Raw genomic sequence first — 24,180 nt, forward strand, 5'->3', positions numbered from 1 at the left:
TCCATTATGCTGCATGTTAATCATATGCACAATTGTAGCTTAAATGAGTGTTAGAAATGTAAAGACAAACAGGTGTTTCCGCACTCTGTCTGAAAACCGTAGTGTTTAGCATCCAGTGTCTTTTTAAAATCTCTTATCTCCAGATTTCGTGGTATAGCTCAATGGAAGTTGCTCACTGCGTCTTGTACAGTGAATCATGCACTGAATCATGCCGCTGCAAATTAAAGTGCGCCAGCTCATCCCGTTCAAGCAACAGGATATTTTTTTATTGCAGGAGTAGGCTCTCCGCTGGAATATTATAGAAACTCCAAAGTTCATCAGAGGGAGAGAGAAAGAGAGCGCTGAGGAGAGAGTGGGGGGAAGGAAGCAGACGTTTTTCTTCGCAATCCCAACCTCTGCCCCTACAATCCTTTTCTGATTTTCACCGGGAATACACACTGGAATACGAGGATTTTCTTTCAGATGCACCTCTACATCAATGGCAAGTATGAAACCGTCCACTTTCTCTCGCACTTAAGCCTAACTTATTTTTTTAAACCGTTTAACTTTTTACTTTTTTTTAAGGCGACCGAGAAAAGCATTTTGTAGCACGACTATTCTTAGAAACTATACGTTTGAGGCGGTGCTGTAAACCTAAACGTTTCCTGCTGCGGCTCAACAGGTGGTTCTTTGACGCCGACTAGTAGTATTATATACGAGAGCCATTTTTCAGTTTAATAGACGGGCTTCATTAGGTCTCACGGTTCATCAGTGTTATTATGAGATTAGACAGATAATCATATTGTGCAATTAGTACCGGATAAATCACCCTTTCCTTTTTTCTGTGACAAGAAGTGCGTTGCTCAAATGCAGAAAACGCGCAACAGGTTTATTTATGCCTCCTGTGAATTTCGTCAGCAATGAAGGTCCTAAATATTTGTGTTGTGGGGGCAGTTGTTGTATAAACAGGGGGTGTATACAGAGAGACGTGATTTGCAGTTATAGATAATGAGTCAGACTCAGGCAGAGATAATAATAAAAAAAAAAAAGCTTGCGAAATCATTCAAGTCACTCGAATGTATTCAATTAAATCACGTAACAAGAAGCTCACAATATGTCAGATAAGCTGTAAATGCAGTTATATGCATGCTCGCTTTTCCCCATTTTTCTGTATAGCTAGCAATTGGCCAGTGCGTTTTCTTGGTAATTTCTGTCTTAAAACTGCTTTTTCTCCTCTTGAGATATTACCCTGTCTGTGTTTGCGCTTGAGGAATCATGTATAGACGTACCCTGAAGGCATAACACTTTAATTAAATCCACTTTATCCACCCAGCATCCACACCAAAGCTCCACACTTCATTTATTTGGAATCTAGATTTCTATTTTTTCTTGTAATAATTGTTCCAGTGTCGACTCATTTTAATATCAAATCATCAGTATGAGTCAATTTTCAGTGGACAACATCACTAAAACTTTCCAGCCCCCACTACTGTTATTTAACCAATAAGATAAGTAGCCCACTAAAGGTTTTTTTTTAATGTGTTTCTCCTGAGTGTGTGTCATCTTTGAGACACATACACAGATAGATTCCAGCACCGAAAGAGGAAGACCACATAGAAAGAGTGAAAGAAGATATAATTAGGGTTGGTGTGACAGAGGAGGGATGTTAAGGATAGGATGAGGTGGAGGCTGATGACCCCTAAAGGACCAGCCGAAAGAAAGAAAAGATTAATATGTAGCTTTTGTTTTGTTTTCCCTGTACAGTACAATTCAATTTAAGTGAAATTACATGATGATATTGCCAAAATCACACAGATTAAATCATTTATTAGCATGGGAGTGCAGGGACCGCTGAAAAATGCAAAATCTTTTATTTCACACATTAATCACAGAAAGACAAAGAGAAATGTCACCTGCATCCATAGCAACAGGTTTATTTGTCTACTTTCTTAAAAATCAATATCCCAAACAGTTCAGATAAGTGCTTTTCCAGTACCATATTGATATGCTTTAATAAGTCATGCTGTGCTTTTCACATTCAAACATAGTATCAAGCGTAGTGTTGAATAGGCTTTTATCAATCCAAAGGTTCCATCATACAGCGCTGGCAGCATATTCACAGCTCCTTTCCACCTATGACACAGTTTGTCTACTGTGTTGTTGAAGGGATTCACCGCCCTCCCCTTGCGTAAGTGTGAAAGAAAGCCAGCTGGACAGTGAAAGAGATGGAATAAGGGAGGTTTTAGACTAATAATAATTCAAACCCAAACTGCAAAGGTGGAAAGATTACAGGAAATGTTTATCTGTGTGTTGAAATATTGCATCATGAATGTATCTTCTTCACCTTATCTTTCTTCGGGTGGTTTTCTTAAGCTTTCCTGTGGTCATGTTTCAGTCATCTTCTTTGAATAATGATTTGTGTTTTTATTTTCAAGAGTAAAAGTGTTTAAAAACTCACAGTTAACTTTCAAATGTCTTGTACCTCTCTTCACGACTACACAGACACAGACCGGTTCTTGGAAAGGGGCGTTTATTACTTGGGCTTTCTCTCCTCTTTAGTTACACCGTCGTCAATACGCTGTGAGAACTGGTTATATGAGTGAACAGTGTAAGCACATTAGCAACTTTACAGTACACATATTTAGTTCAAAAGTTAAACATAAACACTTCAAAAAAATGACAAAAACCTCGTTCACCGCTTGTCCTGAAAAGAGGTCTTTAAGTCTTTTTGTTGCTTTGGTTTCAATAAACCTTTAGCTTAGCAGCGCTTCATGAGAGACATCTGCTCACCTGCAGTCCATGAAAAGTCTTGTATACTCTCGCTAAGGTTGTTCTCGTGCAACATTAGCTCTTACACATTTCAAGTGAAGACATTTTTTAACCCTAAATTATATTCATGAAATTATGTAATCCATTATAAATCAATCATCCACATCATGAACTCTATACAGAACATTGTTTAACAGCATTTACATGTCTAATCTTGCCTACTTTTTGTGTTTTCCAGATGCTGTTACTTGGGGTTTACAACAAAATGGACCGTAGACTGTGGATAAACTGACCAGGGCTAGTGAAGGAATACACATTTTCCAGAGTGAAAATCAACTTGTCATTATCCATTGAGTGTAAACACACTGATTAAAACCTGCCGTTCCACACATGTCATGGTGTTTAGTTAAACAAGCACTGGATGAAAGCTTTCCAAAATGTGACAGGATCTAGAGGTGTCCATCTCACCTAGCATGATGGAATCTAGTCTGTCACCTTCAGCAGACCCTCTACGCCACAATGCCAACAGCTATGTAAACTTCAGCAACAACAGCTGGAGTGGACTCCGTGATGGTGACTCATTGAGGAACAATCAAACCCTGACCTTCCATGATCGCATCAACAGCGCCCTGCTGGGAGTTTTTCTGGGATTTCTTTCCCTTCTCACGATCATAATGAACCTGCTCGTACTGTATGCTGTGAAGAAAGAGAAGAGCCTCCACACTGTAGGGAACCTCTATATTGTTAGCCTCTCTGTGGCGGATCTCATTGTAGGGACCACGGTCATGCCTTTGAACTTGGTATATTTGCTGGAGGATGAATGGAAGCTGGGGCGGGCTGTCTGCCAGTTTTGGCTGATTATGGACTACGTGGCAAGCACAGCCTCAATTTTCAGCTTATTTATCCTCTGTTTGGATCGGTACCGCTCAGTGAGACAGCCGCTTAAGTACCTAAAATATCGAACACGGGGAAAAGCCAGTGTGATGATTTCTGGAGCCTGGCTGCTGTCCATGATGTGGGTTATTCCTATTTTAGGATGGAGGTCTTTCACACACGTGGACCTCAAACCTGAAGAGGAAAATAAGTGTGACACAGATTTTCGTTTTGTCACGTGGTTTAAGGTCATTACCGCAGTCTTCAACTTCTACGTACCCTCTGTTTTGATGTTGTGGTTTTACACATATATCTATTTGGCAGTAAGACAACATCTACGGGACAGAGAGAGAATCATTCATCCAACTGATTCATTTGGAGAAAACGACAATGGACAAAATCTTCAAACCCCTGTGAAAAATGACTCCAAGTCACCTAAGAGGGAAAGTGAGGTTTTAATGAAAGGATCCAAAACAGAAAAACTGCTAGACCAGAATACTCTCGAACAGACAGATCCCCTTGAAGACGCTGATAAAAACAGTAAAACTGCTCTATCAAGAGCGCACAGAAAAATTGGTGTAAAGTGCCAGCAGACGTCATTGCTTGCCATGACAACAAAAGGTCTCAGAATGGCACGAAAGACTAAAAGGTGCTCTTTTTCTCCTGAGGAGAAGCAACCAGACTGCGAGGTTCCCCAGAGCCAGCCATCGGCACCACAGGACGTGATTTGCTCAGGTGGAAATAATGAGAACAAACTTCAAGCGTCTTTAAACGAATGCCATGTGACAGTGCCAAACCCAGTGAGCGGAGTCTGCGATACCAACAAGGTATCAGACGTGCAGAGATACACATCTGTGCTCAGCAACAACTACGACCCCAGCCAAGCTCTACCTTGGGCCGAGGAAGCAATAGAAGATGCCAAATTAGACGCGGATAATGAAATTACTCTGAGACAGGCGTGGCAAAAGTTCATTGACCAATCACGCCATCGCATCCACAGTCTGAGGATCCACAAAGAGCACAAAGCAGCCAAGCAGCTGGGCTTCATAATTGCCGCTTTCTTATTGTGTTGGATACCATACTTCATAGCTTTCATGGTCATGGCCTTCTGTAGAGAGTGTGTCCACCATGACCTGCACATGTTCACCATATGGCTGGGTTACATCAACTCTACTCTAAACCCTTTTATATACCCGCTCTGCAATGGAAACTTTAAACGGGTCTTTAAAAATATTCTTAACATTCCTTTGTGACTGTAAATGAGCAGAACACAATCGCAGGCGTCTAAATGTTGAGACAACAGCAGAATTAGCAAAAAGAAAAAGTGTCTCATCAAGCGTTGACCAAAAAGTGTGCTATTCCTTTTATGTTCTGCATTTTATTTTTATAAACACCAATTCTTTGGACTCAAGACTCAAGCTGAGGATAATATGTCAGTTTAATGTTATTTATTTTGTTTATGTTACACTAATTATAATAGTAATTATAATAATAATAATAGACTGTGTCACAGAAGAATTTGAGCTTTGATTTTTGCTATAGCTGGCATCAAGAATTTGAAGGAAAAACTATGTAAAAATTGTATTTTGAAAAAAATGTTTTAAATTGATTTTCTGTGCTAGGAATATACCATATGACACATAATGTGAAATATGATTAATATTGTTTAAAAAAAAAGAACAAGGAGAAGATTTTCTTTGAAAATGACAACCACATTGTGAGTCATTCTCCTTATTATTTAAACAGAGTACGAGACTTTAGATGCATCTTGGTGCTTGGTACTAGTGATCGAGGAAGGGCTGAATTATGATACCGCCTGTCTTTATTTTTTATGTTTTTTTTTAATTAAGAATGGCAACTCTAAACAAGCACATTCAGTCACCTACACTAACTTGAAGAAAACCTCTGATCTTGTTCTACCTGGTCGTGCTTTGTCATCTATTTCCTGCCATTAAGTCTAATAGGTTAATATATTGAATTGAAAGCCTTTATTGTCATTATACATAGTATAACGAAATTGGAAATATATGAGCAAAAACCTGATTATGAAGACAAAACTACTACCAGAACAAACTATTTGTCACAGGGTTCTTTCGAACTGCAGAAAGGTTTTGTTTCTCTCCCTGATGGGAATAAGTTGCTTATCTGTTATAAGGTGTAGCAAGTCGCTACACGTCATTAGCCAAAGAGTGTCGAAAATGATTAAAAAATGCTGCAGCACACTATAAATCTGAGACTTCTTTAATGGATTTGTGTCAGTATTTTGTAACAAACGCATTCAAGTGCATCCAGGCTATACACAGAGCTTCATGGTGCAACTCTTTCTCCCAGTAACTCCCGTGTTAGCTATGCTAGCAACTTCCTTGTAAAAAGAAAATAAGGATAAATGGAATTAAGGACATTTCCTTACACTGTTACGTTTTGCACAGTGTCACTTCAGATTTTAGGGGGTGCAGGGACAAAGAACTGAATTTCATATTTTAATATGTGAATCATAGTGTCTGAAATAATGTTGTAATGAGCGTGGCAACGTTGTGAGTCACTGTGCAGCCAAATCAAACAAATCAGAGGAGGCTGAAATTGAGCTGGAAGAGGTGATGATGGGAAGACGGATGTGTGTGACTGCACAGAGTACACTTCTCATTAAAAACAAGACAAAGGGGAAGAAAATTTCATTTTATATGCTGTTTATCTGTTGCTTGAAAAGGTTCTGCAAAGAGCTTCCCCTGAGGTAACTCTTTGTAATGAATATTATGTCCCACTGAATGTTTTGCTGTTTGTGTGTTGTTGTTTTTTTTGTTGTTGTTTTTTTTAAAGTAGTTTGGATACTTTTATGTCAAAGTGAAGTTGCTGCCTATGCGCTTTTAATGCCTGGTGTCTCATGTTGAGGGCAAAGGTTTTGCATAATGCTTATAATGATCACCAGAGTATGATTAAAACCTGTGGGTGTACAGTGTTCTGGTTTATATTCTGTTTTTTGTTATCGGTGTCTTGTAAGCCTATTTAGGCTGGCATATTATTTCATGCATGATACAGTAATGAAATAAAACCGAAGTCAATCTGAAAGAAAAAAAAAAGAATTGATGACATTTAATGTCCTGTTTATGATGTACACCTAAAACTAAAAATAAAACTTTCTAATGTGCTAGTCCTTCGAGCCTCACGTCATTAACACTATTAGCTTCAAACTGTTTTTCTAATTTTATTTTGTCATTAGTTTGAGGTGCTGACTTTGGCAAGAACATTTATGTGAAATGCTGAACACATGACCTAATTAACCTGGGACAAAACCCAATGCCCATGCTGCAGCAAGATTCCATCAAATGTACCCATTGGTCACTTTATTAAGTACACCTGTTCAACTACAGCTTTTCAAACCAATGATCTGAATGGGGAAGAAAGGTTATTTAAGTGACCTTCAATGCGGCATGGTTGTTGGTGACAGACAAGCTGAGTGTTTCAGAAACTGTTGATCTGCTGAGAGTTTCCCACACAGCCATCTCTAGGGTTTACAGAGAATGGTTCGAAAAAGAGAAAATATCCAGCAAAAGGCAGTTCTCTGGAAGAAAATGCCAGGTTGTTTTCACAGATCGCGGTGAATAGCCAGACTGCAGCAGTAACTTAGATAATCATTTGTTACAACCAAGGTATGCAGAAAAGCATCTCTCATTGTACAACATGTTGAATCTTGAAGCAGATGGGCTACAGCAGTAAAAGATCACAACAGGCGCCAGTGCTTCCAGCTAAGAACAGGAAACTGAGCTACAGTTCACAAAGATTCATCTATAATGGACAAGCGGAGACTGGAAAAACACTGGCTACTCTGATGAGTCTCAGTTTCTCCTGCAATGTTGAGATAGTTTACCTAATTTTGCCTAAACAAGATGATAGATAGAGCCATCCTGCCTTGTATGAGTGATTCAACCTGCTGGTGATGTAATGATGAAGGGATATTTTTTTGGCACAGTTTAGGTCCTGTAGTACCAAGTGAAGATCATTTAAATGAGCATGAGACATTTTCAACAATATGCCAATGTCCCTCATCCCCTCTCTCTTAATAACCCAGCACGGGCATCATTCATGAGTTTCTATAGCGTGTCTCTCAGGTTACTTGTGCTAAAATAAGAACTGTTTTTCTTTTAATCTGTATAAACTGGAATGGACTCCATGGTGCAGATCTGAAAATCTCAATTCAGTTTTACCTTATAGTTTACTGTAATAAACCAGTTTGTGTTGAAGGTCTGAATCAGAAAAACATACACACACTTTCATCAAAAATTGAAACCTGGAGCGGTCTTATCCAAGCAAAAAAAAAAAAAAACTGAACAAAAAAAGAAGAAATTCAATTATTAATAATAACACATATATCTCACCTTACAATGATTAAACCATGAGCTGTTGAAGGGGGAAATATCAGCCTGTAGGAGTAGGAGCAGTTTTATATCAGTCAAGGTTTTTTTTAAAGATTAGTTAAGAGCAACACAACTCGACAGTCTGCATCTGCATGAGCATCATTGTGAGATGTTTCCTTGTTTCATTAAACCAGTTAACACAGCTCACACAATGTCCCTGAACTTACCCCGTTGAAGATTTCCACTGTAAACATGTACTCCATCTAACAAACGGAGTACTTTCAAAGCATTTTATGCTTTCGTTGAACCGCTAGTCTCATCTGCTACTTCAAAGTGTTCTTGTGTTTAAATGATAAGGTACAAGGAAACCTTGATCACTTGTACTTTTGTTCCTGTGTTGTCCTTCAGGAAGGATTCAAGAGCTCAGTGGCTTATACATGTGGTAATAGCTGTTCCATGTAGAACAAGCTATTTAAAAAGGGGGGTGGTATTATTACATGCTGTCCTTCACAGTGCAGGGGCTACCACTGGATACTGTGGTTGTCATCCAGGAAAATACAAATACAAAGAGGTGACACTTTGTGGGCTTCATATTATCTTAGAGGGATTTTCTCAGTTTGTTTTAGCCTCCTGGCCAAAACATGACATCTTTTAATTTATATCGTGCGTTTTTGTACAGCAGCACAGTTTTGCGACGGTCCCTAACCCTGTTTCCGTACGGTCCGCCGTTCACATACAGATAATTTCTGGTGAAAACTGAAGTCATAATTGAGCCCAAAAGTAGGAGCAGAAGTAGCTTTACCGGTTTCACCACTATTATGTTGCGTTTGTAATTTCACAAGCTAAAACCGGCGGTACGTTCATTACAAACGCTTCACCCTCTGTAGCAGTCTCCGAAATGAAAAGAAACGGCGCCTACAGGTTTTTGTCTGTTTTCTCCTGCTTTATCGTCTGCGCGTTCTTGTTTATGTTTTGGTTCTTTGTATTTTACTCAATGGTGCTTGCACCATAAAGACAAGAAACCGTAGCAAGTAAGCTAAAGCTTACCCACACTGCACTGCTTTATTTACACGACTCGCGATCACATGATCTCCTTCACCAGGAAGTAAGGTTTTATGGTAAGTGCACAAGTCCTGTTAGACGTTAACGTATAAACATGTATGTATCTGTCTGAAGCGGACATAAGTTGTCTGTGTTGTGATGCAGGGATGTCTTATTTTATGATTTATTTCCATGAGAATTTTCGTCGCGTTAAAAAGCGCTTGAAGTGCTAAAGCTGCTGGGTTTCATTGTGTGGTCTCTGTTGAGCTGACTTTACTTATCAGCAAGAGAAAACAGTTAAAGACACGAAAAAAAGTAAACGTAGAATTTAATCATTAACATGCCAAGACTGACAGCCATTAAATGCTTAGTGTCGAAGGTTTGGTGCTCATTATTTAACCAGAGTTTAGGCTCTCTTTGCAGCTGAGCTGGTCACAAATATTTTAAAATCCTTTATCTTTTCATGGATTATGCACGTGGATGGGATACAGGAAAAGAAACACGAATCCTCTTTTTTTCTTTTTTAAATGTCCAGTTTATTGTTCATGTAGCTTGCCATCACATATGGGGTTATTTGTGACAGATATACAGTACCACGAGTTAAAGAGAATTTTTATAAGATGGGACTGAGACCATCCACACATCATAGCGTCTTGTATGGTTTGAAGATTGTGGTGCTGACAAAAAGACGGTTGAGCAAAGTGGTTGAGCTGAAAATGTTAAAATCTTGTTGGGATTGACCAAGGTGGACACGGTTAGAAATCAGTGTATCAGAAGTTTAACGGTGTGGAGGTAAAGTTAGAGAGCCAAGGCTGAGATGGTTTGGACCTGCACAATAGTAATAGAGGATGGACAAAGGATGTTGAATATAGAGATGCCAGGGAGGAGGAAAAGATGAAGACCTCAGAGAAGATTCACTGATGAAGTGAACAACTGGGACAACAAATCAGCCCTGGCATATTTGGTCCAGGCGGCTGACTATGATCAATGAATGAATGAATGAATGAATAAATAAATATTTATTCTTTTTTTAACCACGTTGGTACACTTGTTGTTGGGTTAGGAAGTCTTTGTTGTGCTTTAGTGCAGCATGGCACAGTTAAAAGCTACACTTTAGCTATTAGCAGTGGCTTTTGGTCATTTTACATTTTAGATGGTGGGTTATTTTACTTGAATGTCTCCCTTGATAATCATGTCCTTCCATTTATTTCCTTACCATATTATTTACACCTTCCTCGCTCTCTTGTTGGAACTGCTCTCCCTCCTCCTTCATTTCTCCATGGCTAGTGCTGGAAACAGGAGCAGTACTGTGACTGTGAGAGCTTTATAGTAGTGGTTGCTGGTACTACTGTTGGCAGTGCAGTTGCTAATATGTATATAAACATTTTGATGCATATATGCCTAGTTTCTTTTTCTTTTTCTCTCTTGGCTTTTCACTGACACCTTTTTTTGTGCTTTTGTTTGTCCATCTGTGTCTGTAGGAGAGATGGTTGCATTAAAAGATTATATTGGTCTATCCAGGGTTACTAATAAAAATTGTCCACTGGACTAAAATGGTAAATGGCCTGTATTTGTATAGCGCTTTACTTAGTCCCTAAGGACCCCAAAGTGCTTTACACTACTAGTGTCAGTGTTTGTAGTGCCAGTGCACCATGGCAGGTGGCCTGTATGATTATAGCAACAAAGAAAAAAAAATATTGACCTACCAGGAAAATGCCTAATATGCATTACCAGTCCAGCCCTAGTAGTGAAGGAGGATTTACAAAGGGTTGGTGTGACTGAGTCGAATGCTAGGGACAGGGTGAGAAGGAGGCAGATGATCTGCTGTGGTGACCCCTAAAGGGAGCAGCTGAAAGAAGAAAAAGACAACTGACAATAGTGTGATTTTTTTTTTTCCTTCATTTGCATGTGTGGCAGATACTTTCACATATCAAAAGCACATATAGTTACAACTCTGATATCTTGGGCGATGTACTCATCGAGTAATTTTAAACCTGGCTGAGTAATAAGCTTACTCAAATCAGATTCTTCACTGGGTTGTCAATTAAACAGCAGCATTGGAAATTTAGGGCTCAGCAGATAATGAACTGATTATTATGTGATCAGCAGGAGCTCCTGATTGAGGTATCCACTAATCACAGGGCTCTACCAACATGTGAGTGATTTTGGGCAAGACATTGAACCCCAAGTTACTCCTGATGGGCAGGCCAGCTCCTTGCAAGGGAGTTTTCCCATAATTGTTGTGCAAGTGTGAACTGGTAATTGAGGCACTCCAAAGTAATAAAACAGTATACAAGTGCAGCTTTTATTCTGTGCTTTTATTCAGACTGTTTACTTTAACAGTGCGAGAGTTACTTTTACTACTCTTTGTGTATCTAAGTCATAAGTTATTATAGTGCCTGCAAGTGTTTCATAGCCGTCTGCTGTTTTATTTCACAGCTTGTTGAACGTGGCGCCCTGTGAAGTGTAATGGCATCTGACATCAGTGAGGCATCGCCGTCCACTGCAGAACTTAAGCTGCAGTTTGCTCCTTTCAGCAGCGCTCTGGAAGCAGGCTTTTGGCATGAGCTTACTCAGAAGAAACTCAATGACTACAGATTGGATGAGAGTCCCAAATGTATCAAAGGATACTACTACAATGGTGAGTGTTCTGATGGCCTGGTTTCAATAAAAGATCAGTTCAATTCGATTGTATTCATATAGCGCTAAATCATAACAAGTTGCCTCAAGGCACTTTATATTGTAAGATAAAGACCCTACAATAATAGAAAGAAACCCCGACAATCAAACTGCCCCCTATGATGAAGTACATGGCGCCAGTGGGAAGGAAAAACTCCCTTTTAACTGGAAGAAACCTGCAGCAGGACCAGGCTCAGGGAGGGACAGCTATCTGCCATTACTGGTTGAGGGTGATGGGAGGAAGACAGAATAAGCAACACACTCACTCACTGCCAAATGCAGTTTTCCCACTTGATTGACAGATCTGTATTTTCTATTACCAATGTGGCTGATCGACTTTCATGTCTGATAGGTGATCCTCTTGGTTTGCCAACCCGTCTGACTTTGGAGTACAGTGCATTTGATGTGTAAGTATAAGGCATTATGTTGTGTAAAGAAGCATTATACTTCTGCTAAGTTTTTCTGCTGCCATTGAGTCTTGTGATGCACAGTGTCATTGTAAACAAAGCCAAAATAAAAGCATAGCATAGACTGTTGGGGTCACACTGCAGGGCAGGTGGGAGGACAGTGTAGACCCCTAAATTGATACCATCTACTAAAAATCTTGGACGAGTTTGAATCTCGGTGACCTCCACCTGAAGATTAGAGGTCAAGTTTTCTGAAAATCTTGTGAATGCCATAATGCAAGAAGCAAGTCACCCAGGATGTTTAGACTTATTCCATAGGTGCAGCTACAGTGAGGCAGAGGGGAAGCACTGAAAGCTGCCAGTATTTTTAAATGGGCTCTGAACAGTTATAAAAAGCCTGTGTGTCTAAAGAAAAAAATAATAATTTCGTGGCCTTCATCCGATTGTGCAGTTGTCACAGAGATATTTTGTGTATGTACTTCTATATAGGGAAAAATTAACTTTTATATAGCCCACTGGTTTCTGGTGGTCAGTATGTTTACACTGTGAACATACAGTTTAATGAAAAATGTGTTGGTTTATTGCTGTTAGTGATGGTTCAACTCCCGCTCGTTGCTGCCCAGCTTTGGGAACGCTGTACAACACCAACACTCTTGATGCCTTTAAGACTACTGATAAGAAGGCTCTGTTGGAGAAAGAAGCCAAGGAGGTAAGAGACATCCAGTGGCAATTTGTTCTGACATCAAAAACATGTTGAAAGTGGATTATCTATAAAGTAGGCATTAGAATGGTCATATTTCCCAACAGAACATTACCTGATTAAATTATTGATTATTTTTTTCTTTTGTATTATCTCTCTTTGTTGGGTAGATTTGGGATGCTATACAGTCTGGAGCTGCACTGAAGGACCCGTCCATCCTTTGTAGATTTATTCTCCTTACCTTTGCAGTGCGTAAAAATATGATCATATATGTTTGCTTGTTCTTTTTTGCTTTTGTTTCCACATTTTTACAACTTCATGTAACCAGTTTCCTTTCATGTTTCTCTCTTGTTCTGGTTACTCTTTTTAAACAGGATTTGAAGAAGTACAATTTCTACTACTGGTTCTGCTTTCCTGCTCTCTGTTTCAAAGAGGCGATAACGCTTGTCCGACCGCCCTCCATCCTAGATCAGGCTTTCTCTGCAAAGCAGGTTGGATTTTTAAAGATCACCATATAATTTTAGATATTACACTTTGAAGTTATCCTTAAATGACCTTTTCTGAAAAAGTTAAAACTCTACAATTACTATTAGCTATTTTATATGATGAATATAAAGTGCTATCAGTGTCTTCCACTGCTTCATCTATATAAACCAAAAGAATTTTACTGAATAATTCGGTTTTCATGCCTTTCAGGTCACTTGGTTGAGAATTGCTGCACTGACTTCAGCACTTGTGATATGTTTGATTTGCTGGATTTTTCTAACTTCTAATTTCTGTCTTAGATTGCAGCCCTGCAGGATGCTTATGATGGCCTGTGCATCAAAACAGGAGCCACTGCAGTTCCTTATTTCCTAATAAAATACACAGATGAGTCAGTTCAGATGGCCGTGCTGGGGGACTGGGAGACATTTTTCAGTGATACTAAGAAGGTTTCAAGAAGATTTTTATATTTATAAAATATAAACTTATATGTTATTATTCTGTGTGTCTGCTACTTTTTTTGCACTTAGATTAATATCATAATAGTATGATTTAAAGTACACCAAAAGTTTCCAAACCTATTTTTGTTCATTCTGTAATAGTTTAAATTGTTTGAAAAGATTCAAACAGACTCGTTTTTTTAAATAAGGTTTAAAATTTATTTTGTTGTGGCTTCAAACTGGATTTCTACTGTAGTTTTATTGGCTCATCACATTTTACTAAAGTTGTCTACTGTTACACACTCACATAATAACACATATACGCATTCACACCTTGCTAATGTAAACATACCTTGTTTGTTTTCTCTAGGTTACTGTGGGTATCTATGATCCGTGTACTCTGTCCCAACATCCGGGCTGGCCTCTGAGGAATCTACTGATGCTTGTAGCTAACCAATGGTAAACTCTGTGTGTGTGCGCATGTGTGACTGTGTTTTGAGGAAGTTGTCTCAATGATGTGTGCTGTGGGTCATTAAGTAATTTGGAAAAACCTGCTGAATTTCACTATGAGTTGCACATAAATGAAAGGCTCCTCTTCCTGACTGATTTCCCAACCCTGCTCCAGTGTGAGGAAAGTAAACCTTTGTAATTTAAAAAAAATATCAATTTCAAAAAGAGAAATTTATCAGTTTAAAAATGTTTGCATCGGGAAAAAGCAATTGAAACTCTACTAAAGTTATTCTGCCCCGCTCGGACTGAAAAAGAAATATCAAGCTGCTGCTTCGTCTCAGTGGTGTTTAGTAGGGATGTGATTAATTTGATCAATTACGTGTGCTCCTAGATGGCAGCACTTGCTTACAGAAACATGACTGTTGCTTTTAAGCTAGTCCCATTTATCTATAAGGATATCAATTTTCCAGATAAACAAGGTTTATTTTTAAGCTCTTGCTAAGCTTTAATCTTAAAATGTAAATCAGGTTGTCCAAACAGTTTATATTGATCTAATCTGCCTTGCTTGAAGAGGATGAATAATGATGTCACTGCTTGCTGATTTATTATTTTTTTCCACCTAAAAGATTTTCAAAATTATCTCCAAATTCCATCAGGAAACATTGCCGCTTTTGTTTGAACTACTTTGTGTGGATTTATTGCATTTATGTGAATCATATTTCTTTTTCTCAGTTGTATTTATTTATTTTTTTACATTTTATTTATTCATTTATTTTTTTATTTTGGCATGGTGTAGTTGCTTGGTCTGGGTAAAAGACCATAGCTGGTTTGTTAACTCATGCCATACCTATCTGTGACACACAGCAGCTACTGTTTGTTCTAACCATAGGCGGTGTTGTTTTATACACATGAGGTGTCTTTGCAGAATATTGACAGATATTTTTAACTAGATTTGATCTATTAAAGGTGCTGTTATTAAACACTTTTAACGGAATATGTATATTTCTTATTCTTTTTGGTTTGAAAAGCGTTAGCAGGCTCTCTTGGGATATTCCAAAGTTGATGGAGGGTTTCTATTGCAGGATATGTCACGTAAAAGGACTGTATTGTTACATTGTTACAAGGCCACATTAAGAAAATTCTTATTAATCATTTGGTATAAAGTCAAAATATCAAGATCAAAGATGAAATTCTATTTCAAGAAAAAACTTGAAATACTCTTTTGAGGAAAAAAAGTTGAAATGTGAAGATTACAGCCAAGTGCCATAGCTCCTATACCCTAACGTTTAGATGAGTTAGTGAAACAAATTGATCAGCCGTCTTATCATGTCTTGTGATACAAAGGACATCCTCTTTATTGCACGAGGGTGTAAACATCCGACCAATTCTTCCAAGTCCGTGTGTTTTGTTTCTCTTGTCTTTCTACAGTTGTGGTGTGATATCACGCTGCTCTACCTGTAACAAATAGTTATTTGAGTTAGTTTTTGCCTTTCTATCAGCTAAAAGCTGTTTGGCCAATCTCCTCTGGTTAAAGAGCCCCTGCTCGCTGGATATTTTCTCTTTTTTGACCATTTTCTGTAAACCCTAGTGATAGTTGTATGGAGAAATCCCAGTCGATCATCAGTTTCTGAAATACTCAGACCAGCCTGTCTGCTACCAACAACTATGCCTTATTTTCCCCGTTTTGATGCTCAGTATAAACTTTACCAAGTCATCTTAACCACGTCTACATGCATAAACGAACTGAGTTTCTGCAATGTGGTTGGCTGATTAAATGTTTGTGTTAAAATGCAGTTGAAGAGGTGTAGCTGATGAAGTGGGCGGTGAGTGTACAAATTTATTCATTTATGAAGGACACGTTTTTTTATGTTTTCGAAAATAGTTATCTGTAAACAACACACTTGGACGTCCTCCTACATCAAGGTGCCGTTTATTTTGTGGTTAAATTAGGCTCCTTCATGAGTATATGTCACATATCATCAGGAGTGCATTTTTAAAGCAAGATATTGTGTGTTTTCATCCAATCAGCCTCTTTAAGTGTTGTAGGCTGTGATTTCTGCTTGTTTTGAACACCTTGTGCTTATGCTCAGTGTCTCCAAAGCAGGTGGTTGTGCTTTATCATCTTTAAATATTCGATTATGATTTTTATTTGCTTTATACAGAAGTGGTTGATTCAACAATCAGACAATTAAAAAAATAAAATGATTCATATCCCACGGGCAATGATATATTTTAACAAGCTTAAGTAAAAAAAAAAAAAGAAAGGAAAAAAGGTTGTTTTGTTTATTTATTTTTTTTTTAATTTTGTATAAATGATGCAGGTGAAAACTGCAAATCATCTGAAAGCTTTTCGGTACTTTTTATTTTCAGATGGTAAATAAAGGAGTGCTTTGCAAGCTGAGAAATGAAACTAAATAGTTTTTGAGTAAAAATGTAAATATTCAGATGTAGGAGTAGATATCAAAATGAAATAACATAACCCCATACCTGATAACTTTGAGCAAGAGGAAACAATCCATCTCACACAACTGATCATGTTTTGTTATGTTCTGAGACTGTCAGTGAAATTATCTCTGTATGTTTCTAATTGTGGCTTTTATATCAGTTAAGAAGTGTTGCACACTCTTATTGAGGAGTGTTTTGTCACAGAGCTTAGTTTTCCCTCTTTTTTTCTGGCATTTACATTTTTTTTTCTTCTATTGTACAAAAAAGGAACTCCCACAGAGGCTTGTTTAGCAATAGTCTTCTGTGATATCAACTCGCCGTCAACAATTAATCAAGAGTTTAGCTTGCATGCTCTGCAGGTTTTATCTTAAACAAACCTCATCAATCCTGTGCTTGACTACATTTTTTCTCTCTGTTAAACATAAACTGTTGATACTGGCATAGATGGCTGTCATGTCTTGCCTATTCAGTTCTTTTATCAGAGCTTGACTGTGTAACGTGACTCAGTTTTTCAGGACCATATTAGAGGAAGTGTGTTAGTACGGCTGTATAAGGTGTCAGAGTTTTATTTTGGAGCAACAGGCATGTTAACGTGTATTTCACATTGATGGATGTGAGATATCTACATGTAAAAAAAAATATATATATATATGAATGTGCTATTTTCAACATTTCACGTAGCATCTTCTGTGTGTGCGTGTGCACTGCAGGGGGTCTAAGCTGGACACAGTGGAGGTGCTGTGTTTTAGGGACAGAACTCTGCAGGGAAGCCGCTCCATTCAACAGAGCGTCATCTTCCATGTCAAACTACCTGAGCTTCCCAACAACTCTGGTAATCTCTATTTCTTTCTTTGTTTCTCTTTTTATGTATGGGTGCATTTGTGCAGTTTGCATTGTGCTGCTGTGCATCTGTATATCGGTGCATTTGTATTTGTATTCACGTGAATGTGTGCATGCATTCAGATACATACACTTGTGGATATTAATACTAAATTGAACACGCATTCTTAGTTCACTTTCCACCGAGACTCACTGCTTCTTTTTCAGGACACACTAATCTCACAAAGCGTTTCCATTATTCCTTTATCTGCTGAATAAGGAAAGAAAGTAATTTAAATGGTAATAGCAGTGTGGGAAAGCGGGTAGCTCTTTGATCTGCAAAGGTTTTTGTTGAGTTCAGACAAGGAATCTTTGTTTTCCTCAGTCTACCTCTGTGGTTCATCATGTCTTTTAATTAATTTGCTGAGGATATATTTATGCAGCAAAAAATGATAAATCATCTGCTCTGATGATTTAACATTGTTTTGAAAAGGATTAACCAATCAACCTTGGCCCAACTTTACACCGGGTTCAGCTAATCCATCTTCTAAATTCTGAAAATAGAGAGGGAGTAGACTGTATGTTTGTGAATTAACATCCACACATCTCAATTAAATAAAGGTTTTGGTGTATTAGAAGTTTCATTAAAGTTGTTCTAGCCTGAAAGTGTTTCTGTATGTATGTATGTCTGTATGATTTTTGCTTATTTTACATTGCAAGTGTGTTTTTTGTTGTTGTTTGTTTGGGTTGTTTGTTTGTTTGTTTTTTTTGATAGCTTGTCCCAAGAGTGTCGGCTGGGAGAAAAATCCAAAAGGAGCCATGGGACCCAGGATGGTCAACCTCAGTGAATGCATGGACCCCAAACGGTGAAATAAATAATACAAGTATTTGAATATCAGCAGGTTGTCTCGACCACATCTACATGCCTAAATGCATTGAGTTGATGTCCAGTGATTGCTGATTAGATATTTGCGATAACAAACAGTTGGTGAAGTGGCTAGTGAGTGTATGTCTTCACTTGTCTTACTTAATTTTTTATAGGCTTGCAGAGTCTTCAGTAGACCTGAACCTGAAACTCATGAGATGGAGGCTGGTTCCTTCCCTGGACTTGGACAAAGTGATCAACACAAAGTGTCTCCTTCTAGGTGCTGGGACACTTGGGTGCAATGTGGCCCGGACACTCATGGTAAGGATAGAAAATCAAATCAGTGGGTAGACAGGGTGATGAAAGTATGCTAGAATTTGGATAAGTGCTCCTTGGAAGGTGTTATGGCTCTTAATTCATTAGGGTCTATGACTTGCTTAACCAGAAACTGTTACAGAAGATTTTTTAAACACTGATGTTAGTAAAGATGAGAAATGTTATGTTTTGATGATGGGTAGTATTTTTTTTTTCATGCTATGTTAAGGTGTAGCTGCAAGTCAGGTTACGAAACCCGTATAAAGGTTACTGCAACTTACAGGACAGTCCATACAAATACTGCTAATACAACAATAATAAGCAGTAGCCCCGGTGCCATTATCAAGACAGTTATCCTAAAAAGTGTAGATTTAACATTATTATCATATTACTGTGTGTCTCAGATTACATTTATACAAAAGAGGAATGGTAAATGGCCTGCATTTGTATAGCGCTTTTCTAGTCCTTAAGGACCCCAGAGCGCTTTACACTACATTCAGTCATTCACCCATTCACACTCACATTCACACACTGGCGATGGCATGCTACATTGTAGCCACAGCTGCCCTGGGGCGCACTGACAGAGGGGAGGCTGCCGGACACAGGCGCCACCGGGCCCTCTGACCACCACCAGTAGGCAAACATGGGGTTAGTATCTTGCCCAAGGATATTTGGCATGCACCCAGGAGGCAGCCTGGGATCGAACCACCGACCTTCTGATTAGTGGCTGACCTGCTCTGCCACCTGAGCTACAGCCACGCAAAAGAGGAAAAAAGGACTATTATTCTTCTAACTAATGTGCTAGCATTACTGTTTCCACTGTTAACAGTATACACACACATACATGATGCTTGTTTGTTCAGAGTGTTTTTGGAACCACTGACTTTCACAGGAACATACTTAAAGTCAGGATTTCAACAAAGGTCCCTTTAACAGAAGCTCATAAGCTTTGCAACAATTGCCAGCTTCACTGTTTCACTGTTACACACCTCAATTTTTTACATTCTTTTTAAATGTCTTTATTTGATAGTTGAGCAGTTAAGATAGACAGGAAATTGGGGAGAGAGAGGAGGGGAAAGCAGGGGTTGTAGTTGAACCTCCGCCACTGCACTCCAACCATGTGGCATGTGTTCACCAGGCATATGGTTTTGCAAAGATTAGAAGATGTTCGATGTTAATTATTTTTCATTCTGGGGATGTAGGCAGCACCTCTCTATAAATAAACCTCCTCTTAAACTGATCAGCTGACACACTTTTGGTGTCTGAACATGATGTGTGCCATAAAGTTTACAGTATACTGTAAATGAGTTATCTTGAATTGCTTTTTCTAACCACTTGAAATTCTGAAACAACTTTAGTGTTTTAATTAATTTGCACTCACAGAACAGAAGCATAGACATGTCACATTATTTGTGATGATATAATCTTGCCCAATTATCAACTGGACAAAATAGATTTTCTTTCATTTTTAAAAATCCTTTCCATCCATATCAGTGACTTAAAAAACTTTTTAAAAAAATGCTTACTCAGCTTTTAATATTTTTTTCAGTGTGAAAATCAACAGCTCTGATCTGTATTTTAGCCTGCAGGTACAATCATCATCCTTGGTGCTTCACCAGTTATTTGATTGTCTTTCAGACTGAGCCTGGTGTAATGTAGAATAGAACTAAAATTATACAGTTGTTTAACCTGCACACTAATGCACCCATTATTTCAGAGTTAGATTGTAATTGCACTAAGTATTCATTTTAAATGCACACAAGGCACACCATCTCCCACTCACTGTCACTGACACTGTTTACAAAGCGCCATTTAGGTCAGTGTTCATGTCAGTAAATGGTCGATTATGGTTTCTCCATTTTTCTCCAGGGATGGGGAGTGCGACACATTACATTTGTAGACAACGCAAAGATCTCATACTCCAATCCAGTGCGGCAGCCGCTTTATGAGTTTGAGGACTGTCTTGGAGGTGGAAAGTCCAAAGCCATGGCAGCTGTTGACCGACTTACCAAAATCTTTCCCGGTGTGGTACGTCGAATAACAATGCTTAACTGTGTAATATGACGTCTATATTTCTGCTCATATTTTAGAGTTAAAGCATGCCCTGCTTCTTGGAAGCCAATGATTACAGTCTGTCATAATCCCTGTTATTCATTCCTTCAGAAATCCTGTGATTCTGTTCTGCATATTTCAGCGTTATATTGGAATCGCACCAAGCACTCATTTGAAATGCACACAAGGCACAGTGCCTACTAGTTACTGTCACTAATGATGCTCACAAAGTGCTGCTGAGGCCAGTGTTCATGTGATAAATGGAGGTTTAATTATCTTAAAATAACATTGAAAAAGATGAATTTGTAATCACTGTGCAACTGCACTGAATGCAATTGCCATTTTACTATTTTTAGGTTTTTAATTGTATTCCTGTTTGAGTTCTTGTAACTTAGATGTGAAGTACACACCATGGAGAATAATAAGAGTTGGTTTTTATGCATATTAATGCTGGTGGTTTCAATGCTTTGCAAATTAATGAGTGGGTTCTCTGTGGGTGGGTTTTTGTTTCCTTTTTTTTTTCTTTATTTTCGGGGGGGCATCTATTTTAGCAAATGAAAAGAAAAAGCAGCCAAACAAACACTCACAGAAGGGCTGTGGATTGGTTTGAAAGGGGCAGCCTATTAAGCTACTAGAAAGTGCAAAGACTGGCTGCATATTTATAACGTGAGTCACATGTGCAGTATGCATTTCAAAATGAGGTGATTCACTTGTCTGTCCTGGAATATTATGCAATGTTGGGATCAGAAGATCATGAAGCTTAAAAAAATGATTGGGCAGTTTTCCCTTTTATATGTTGGTGGCAGATTTAATCATCTCGGTATCTGACAGCTTCATTGACTCAGAACCCATTTATAATGAATCTGTGTGTTTCTTTTGTGTGTGTGTGTGTGTGTGTTTGTTTCCATGACCAATCATACTGTTTTCACATTAGTTATAAACATTTAAGCCAAAAATGATTTCTCCTTCTGAAAACGTGACACTTCAAAGCTGGAGTGAATTGACTGAATCAATAGCAATCTAATGGACAGCAAATACAAAGCTACTGCCAGGAGATTTTGGCATAGCTTAGAAAAAGCATCCAGACAGGTTGCTTTGCACAGATAATAAAATTAGCCTCACAGCACATCTAATGCTCACAAACCAAACACGTTATCTTCACTTTTAAATCTGGAGCGAAATCCACTTCTGGAGCCTCTAAATCATTTTTAAAGCATTTTAAGAAGACTGACTAAGAAAAGCAGCGTGTAAAATGCTTTCACACCTTCTGCTTCTTGTCAGCTTGTAAGTTTTAACTAAACTGACCATGTGTAGGAGTGTCAAAACTTGTGTGTCCCTAGCGTGCCTGTGCCTTTATCAGTCACATCTCACACAGCGACTCCCTCAGTCTTTAAACGTCTGATGTAATTTGCTTTAAACTGTAAGATTTAAGCCTCATTGTAAAAGTATTGATTTTTCAGAGCTTGCAATCATCTCTGTAATAACGTGTCGGTGAAACGAGATACACTAGGATGGGAAAATGGTGTCACACACTAAAAGAAATGTGATGTCCTTTAAGTTGAACACACACACACATCTGTCATGTCATCAACTTGACATCCAGGTCTCTCGCCACCCTGGCCCACCCTTATTTTCAGTTTCTCTCTGAATGTTCTGGGAATGAAATAGAAAGTGAAAAAACTGACACGTGTAGTCATGACCTGTCGTGACACTTTGTGTTTCTACCATCAAACTAGCTGCATCCACACCTGCTCCTATTTTTAACAGTGTGAGCGTGTGCCTGCTTGGCTTTCCTCCCTGCTTGTTTTTCTGCAAACTGATGGGTGTCAGGTGCAACTGTGAAAGATGGAAAGACAAATATGAAGAGGGTGAGCTGAAAGTGCAGAAGTACTTTAATTGAACTGGGGGGATATGGTTCAAACAAGGTCACAATGTTGAAAATGTCAGGCAGATTTCTTATTTTGTATGTGGGCGAACACCTGACACAAGTCACCTGACATTTCCAGGAGCTTCTTTTTCTCGCTTAAAATTTGTTCTCATCAAAACTGGATCATCAACAGCAGCTTTCTTGGATTGTTTTATTTTTCCAGAAAGTTTTTTTTTCTCACACTCAAAAAGATGTGTCTTTCTTGGCTGTAGGTTAACGATGTTTATAGAGGAAATTGGAATATGATTACCACCTCTGCAGCTTAGCAACACTTACGTCAGTGAAATATAAATTCAAGACTTGGTTGACAAGCTCCCACACTTACAATGTGAAGAGTGAAGGCAGAAGACCCACTGATTGAGTAAAAGTGGCATTTTTACTTTTTCTTGTTCAAATCTCGCACTTCTGCTTTGCCCTTTCTGTCCTTCTCTTAACTATGAAATGACTCTTGACATTTCCGTTTGCCTTGTTGTCGAGTATACACTCCCTGGAGATAAACATGGCACGAGAAGTTTGGCAGTGGACAACAAAAGACTGAACATTGCCTTTTTTTTAAGGATATTTTGTTGACTTTAAGATGATCTTTTATGTTTTATTTTCATACACTACTGCTGAGTTATACAGGACCATTTTTTTTCTGATCTCCCCGGTCTGTCAGTTACCAGACTGCAGAGAAATTTGCTTTTCACTCTGACTGAGGAAATCCATATTTTCATGTCTCAGAAGACTTCTGTAACCTGACTTCTTTTTATGTCCAAGGTGCTTTTGGAACGGCACTATTCTTTTATGTCCTTACATATTTTATACTATAGAGATTTGAGCCAGATGTACTGGAAAAACAATACCTCCTGAGAGTATTAAAAGTTGGTTGTCCCATAAATAATGTATACATATGAATCAAATACATTTTAATAATGTCAAAGAGAGCTGATTGTGCAAACAAAAGACTTGTACATATTGTACATATTGTGCTAGTTACCACACATGTCTGCTCAATTTGTAAGCAGTTCCTCTATTTCTTTCTATTGCAGAACGCAGAAGGTTACAATATGAGCATCCCCATGCCTGGCCACCCAGTGAATTTCTCTCAGGCCACTCTGTCCCAGGCCCAGAGAGATGTCGAGCAGCTGGAAAAGCTAATTGAAGAGCACGATGTGGTCTTTTTACTAATGGATACAAGAGAGAGCCGCTGGCTGCCTACGGTTATCGCTGCCAGCAAGAGGAAGGTAGGAAGGAACGGTACAATATGTAGAATGAACGGTCACAAAGCAGTGCGGTAGGGTGTGTGTGTGCGGGGGTGGGGTTCGATTATAGCTCCACTTACAGTATTTTACATAAAAACAATGAATGAAATGATGACATGCACTGTGAAAGTGGACACCTGCAACGAAGTGTGCACTCATGATTATTATTAAACTCTGCAGTTTAGTGGAGCTACTTTCAGATCATTATTTGGTTCTGCACATTCGCCCTGTCACCGCTCTCATGAACCCGCTTAGAGGAGACAGCTGTTTTCAGCAAAAAAAACTCTAAATCAATCCACTGAGCAGCATCGTGTAGCAACTAGACAAACTAGCCTGTGAA

The 24,180-nt window shown here is 38.6% G+C and overlaps 2 protein-coding genes across 2 annotated transcripts in view; both read left to right on the forward strand.

Moving 5' to 3' along the window:
* Positions 1-222: 222 nt before the first annotated feature.
* On the forward strand, positions 223-6,536 carry hrh1 (histamine receptor H1). The gene is made up of 2 exons (XM_035904596.2): positions 223-481; positions 2,987-6,536. Exon 2 carries the CDS (start codon positions 3,222-3,224, stop codon positions 4,872-4,874), a length of 1,653 nt encoding a protein of 550 aa, XP_035760489.2. The 5' UTR covers positions 223-481; positions 2,987-3,221; the 3' UTR covers positions 4,875-6,536.
* A 2,024-nt stretch (positions 6,537-8,560) lies between these two features.
* Positions 8,561-24,180, forward strand: part of atg7 (ATG7 autophagy related 7 homolog (S. cerevisiae)) — a 60,167-nt gene continuing 44,547 nt past the window's right edge. The window contains exons 1-13 of the mRNA XM_006783263.3: positions 8,561-9,091; positions 11,454-11,655; positions 12,046-12,100; positions 12,692-12,809; positions 12,971-13,048; positions 13,175-13,291; positions 13,586-13,732; positions 14,094-14,182; positions 17,329-17,450; positions 18,213-18,303; positions 18,479-18,623; positions 20,487-20,645; positions 23,628-23,822. Of these exons, the coding sequence (XP_006783326.2) occupies positions 11,484-11,655; positions 12,046-12,100; positions 12,692-12,809; positions 12,971-13,048; positions 13,175-13,291; positions 13,586-13,732; positions 14,094-14,182; positions 17,329-17,450; positions 18,213-18,303; positions 18,479-18,623; positions 20,487-20,645; positions 23,628-23,822 (1,488 nt within the window). The 5' untranslated portion in view covers positions 8,561-9,091; positions 11,454-11,483. The remainder of the gene's footprint in view (positions 9,092-11,453; positions 11,656-12,045; positions 12,101-12,691; positions 12,810-12,970; positions 13,049-13,174; positions 13,292-13,585; positions 13,733-14,093; positions 14,183-17,328; positions 17,451-18,212; positions 18,304-18,478; positions 18,624-20,486; positions 20,646-23,627; positions 23,823-24,180) is intronic.

This window comes from Neolamprologus brichardi, chromosome 5, assembly GCF_056152115.1.
Source record: "Neolamprologus brichardi isolate AB-2024 chromosome 5, ASM5615211v1, whole genome shotgun sequence".
Classification (NCBI taxonomy): domain Eukaryota; kingdom Metazoa; phylum Chordata; class Actinopteri; order Cichliformes; family Cichlidae; genus Neolamprologus; species Neolamprologus brichardi.

Coding starts and splice junctions, on each gene's coding strand:
- hrh1 (XM_035904596.2), top strand. CDS start 3,222: ATGATGGAATCTAGTCTGTCACCTTCAGCAGACCCTCTACGCCACAAT.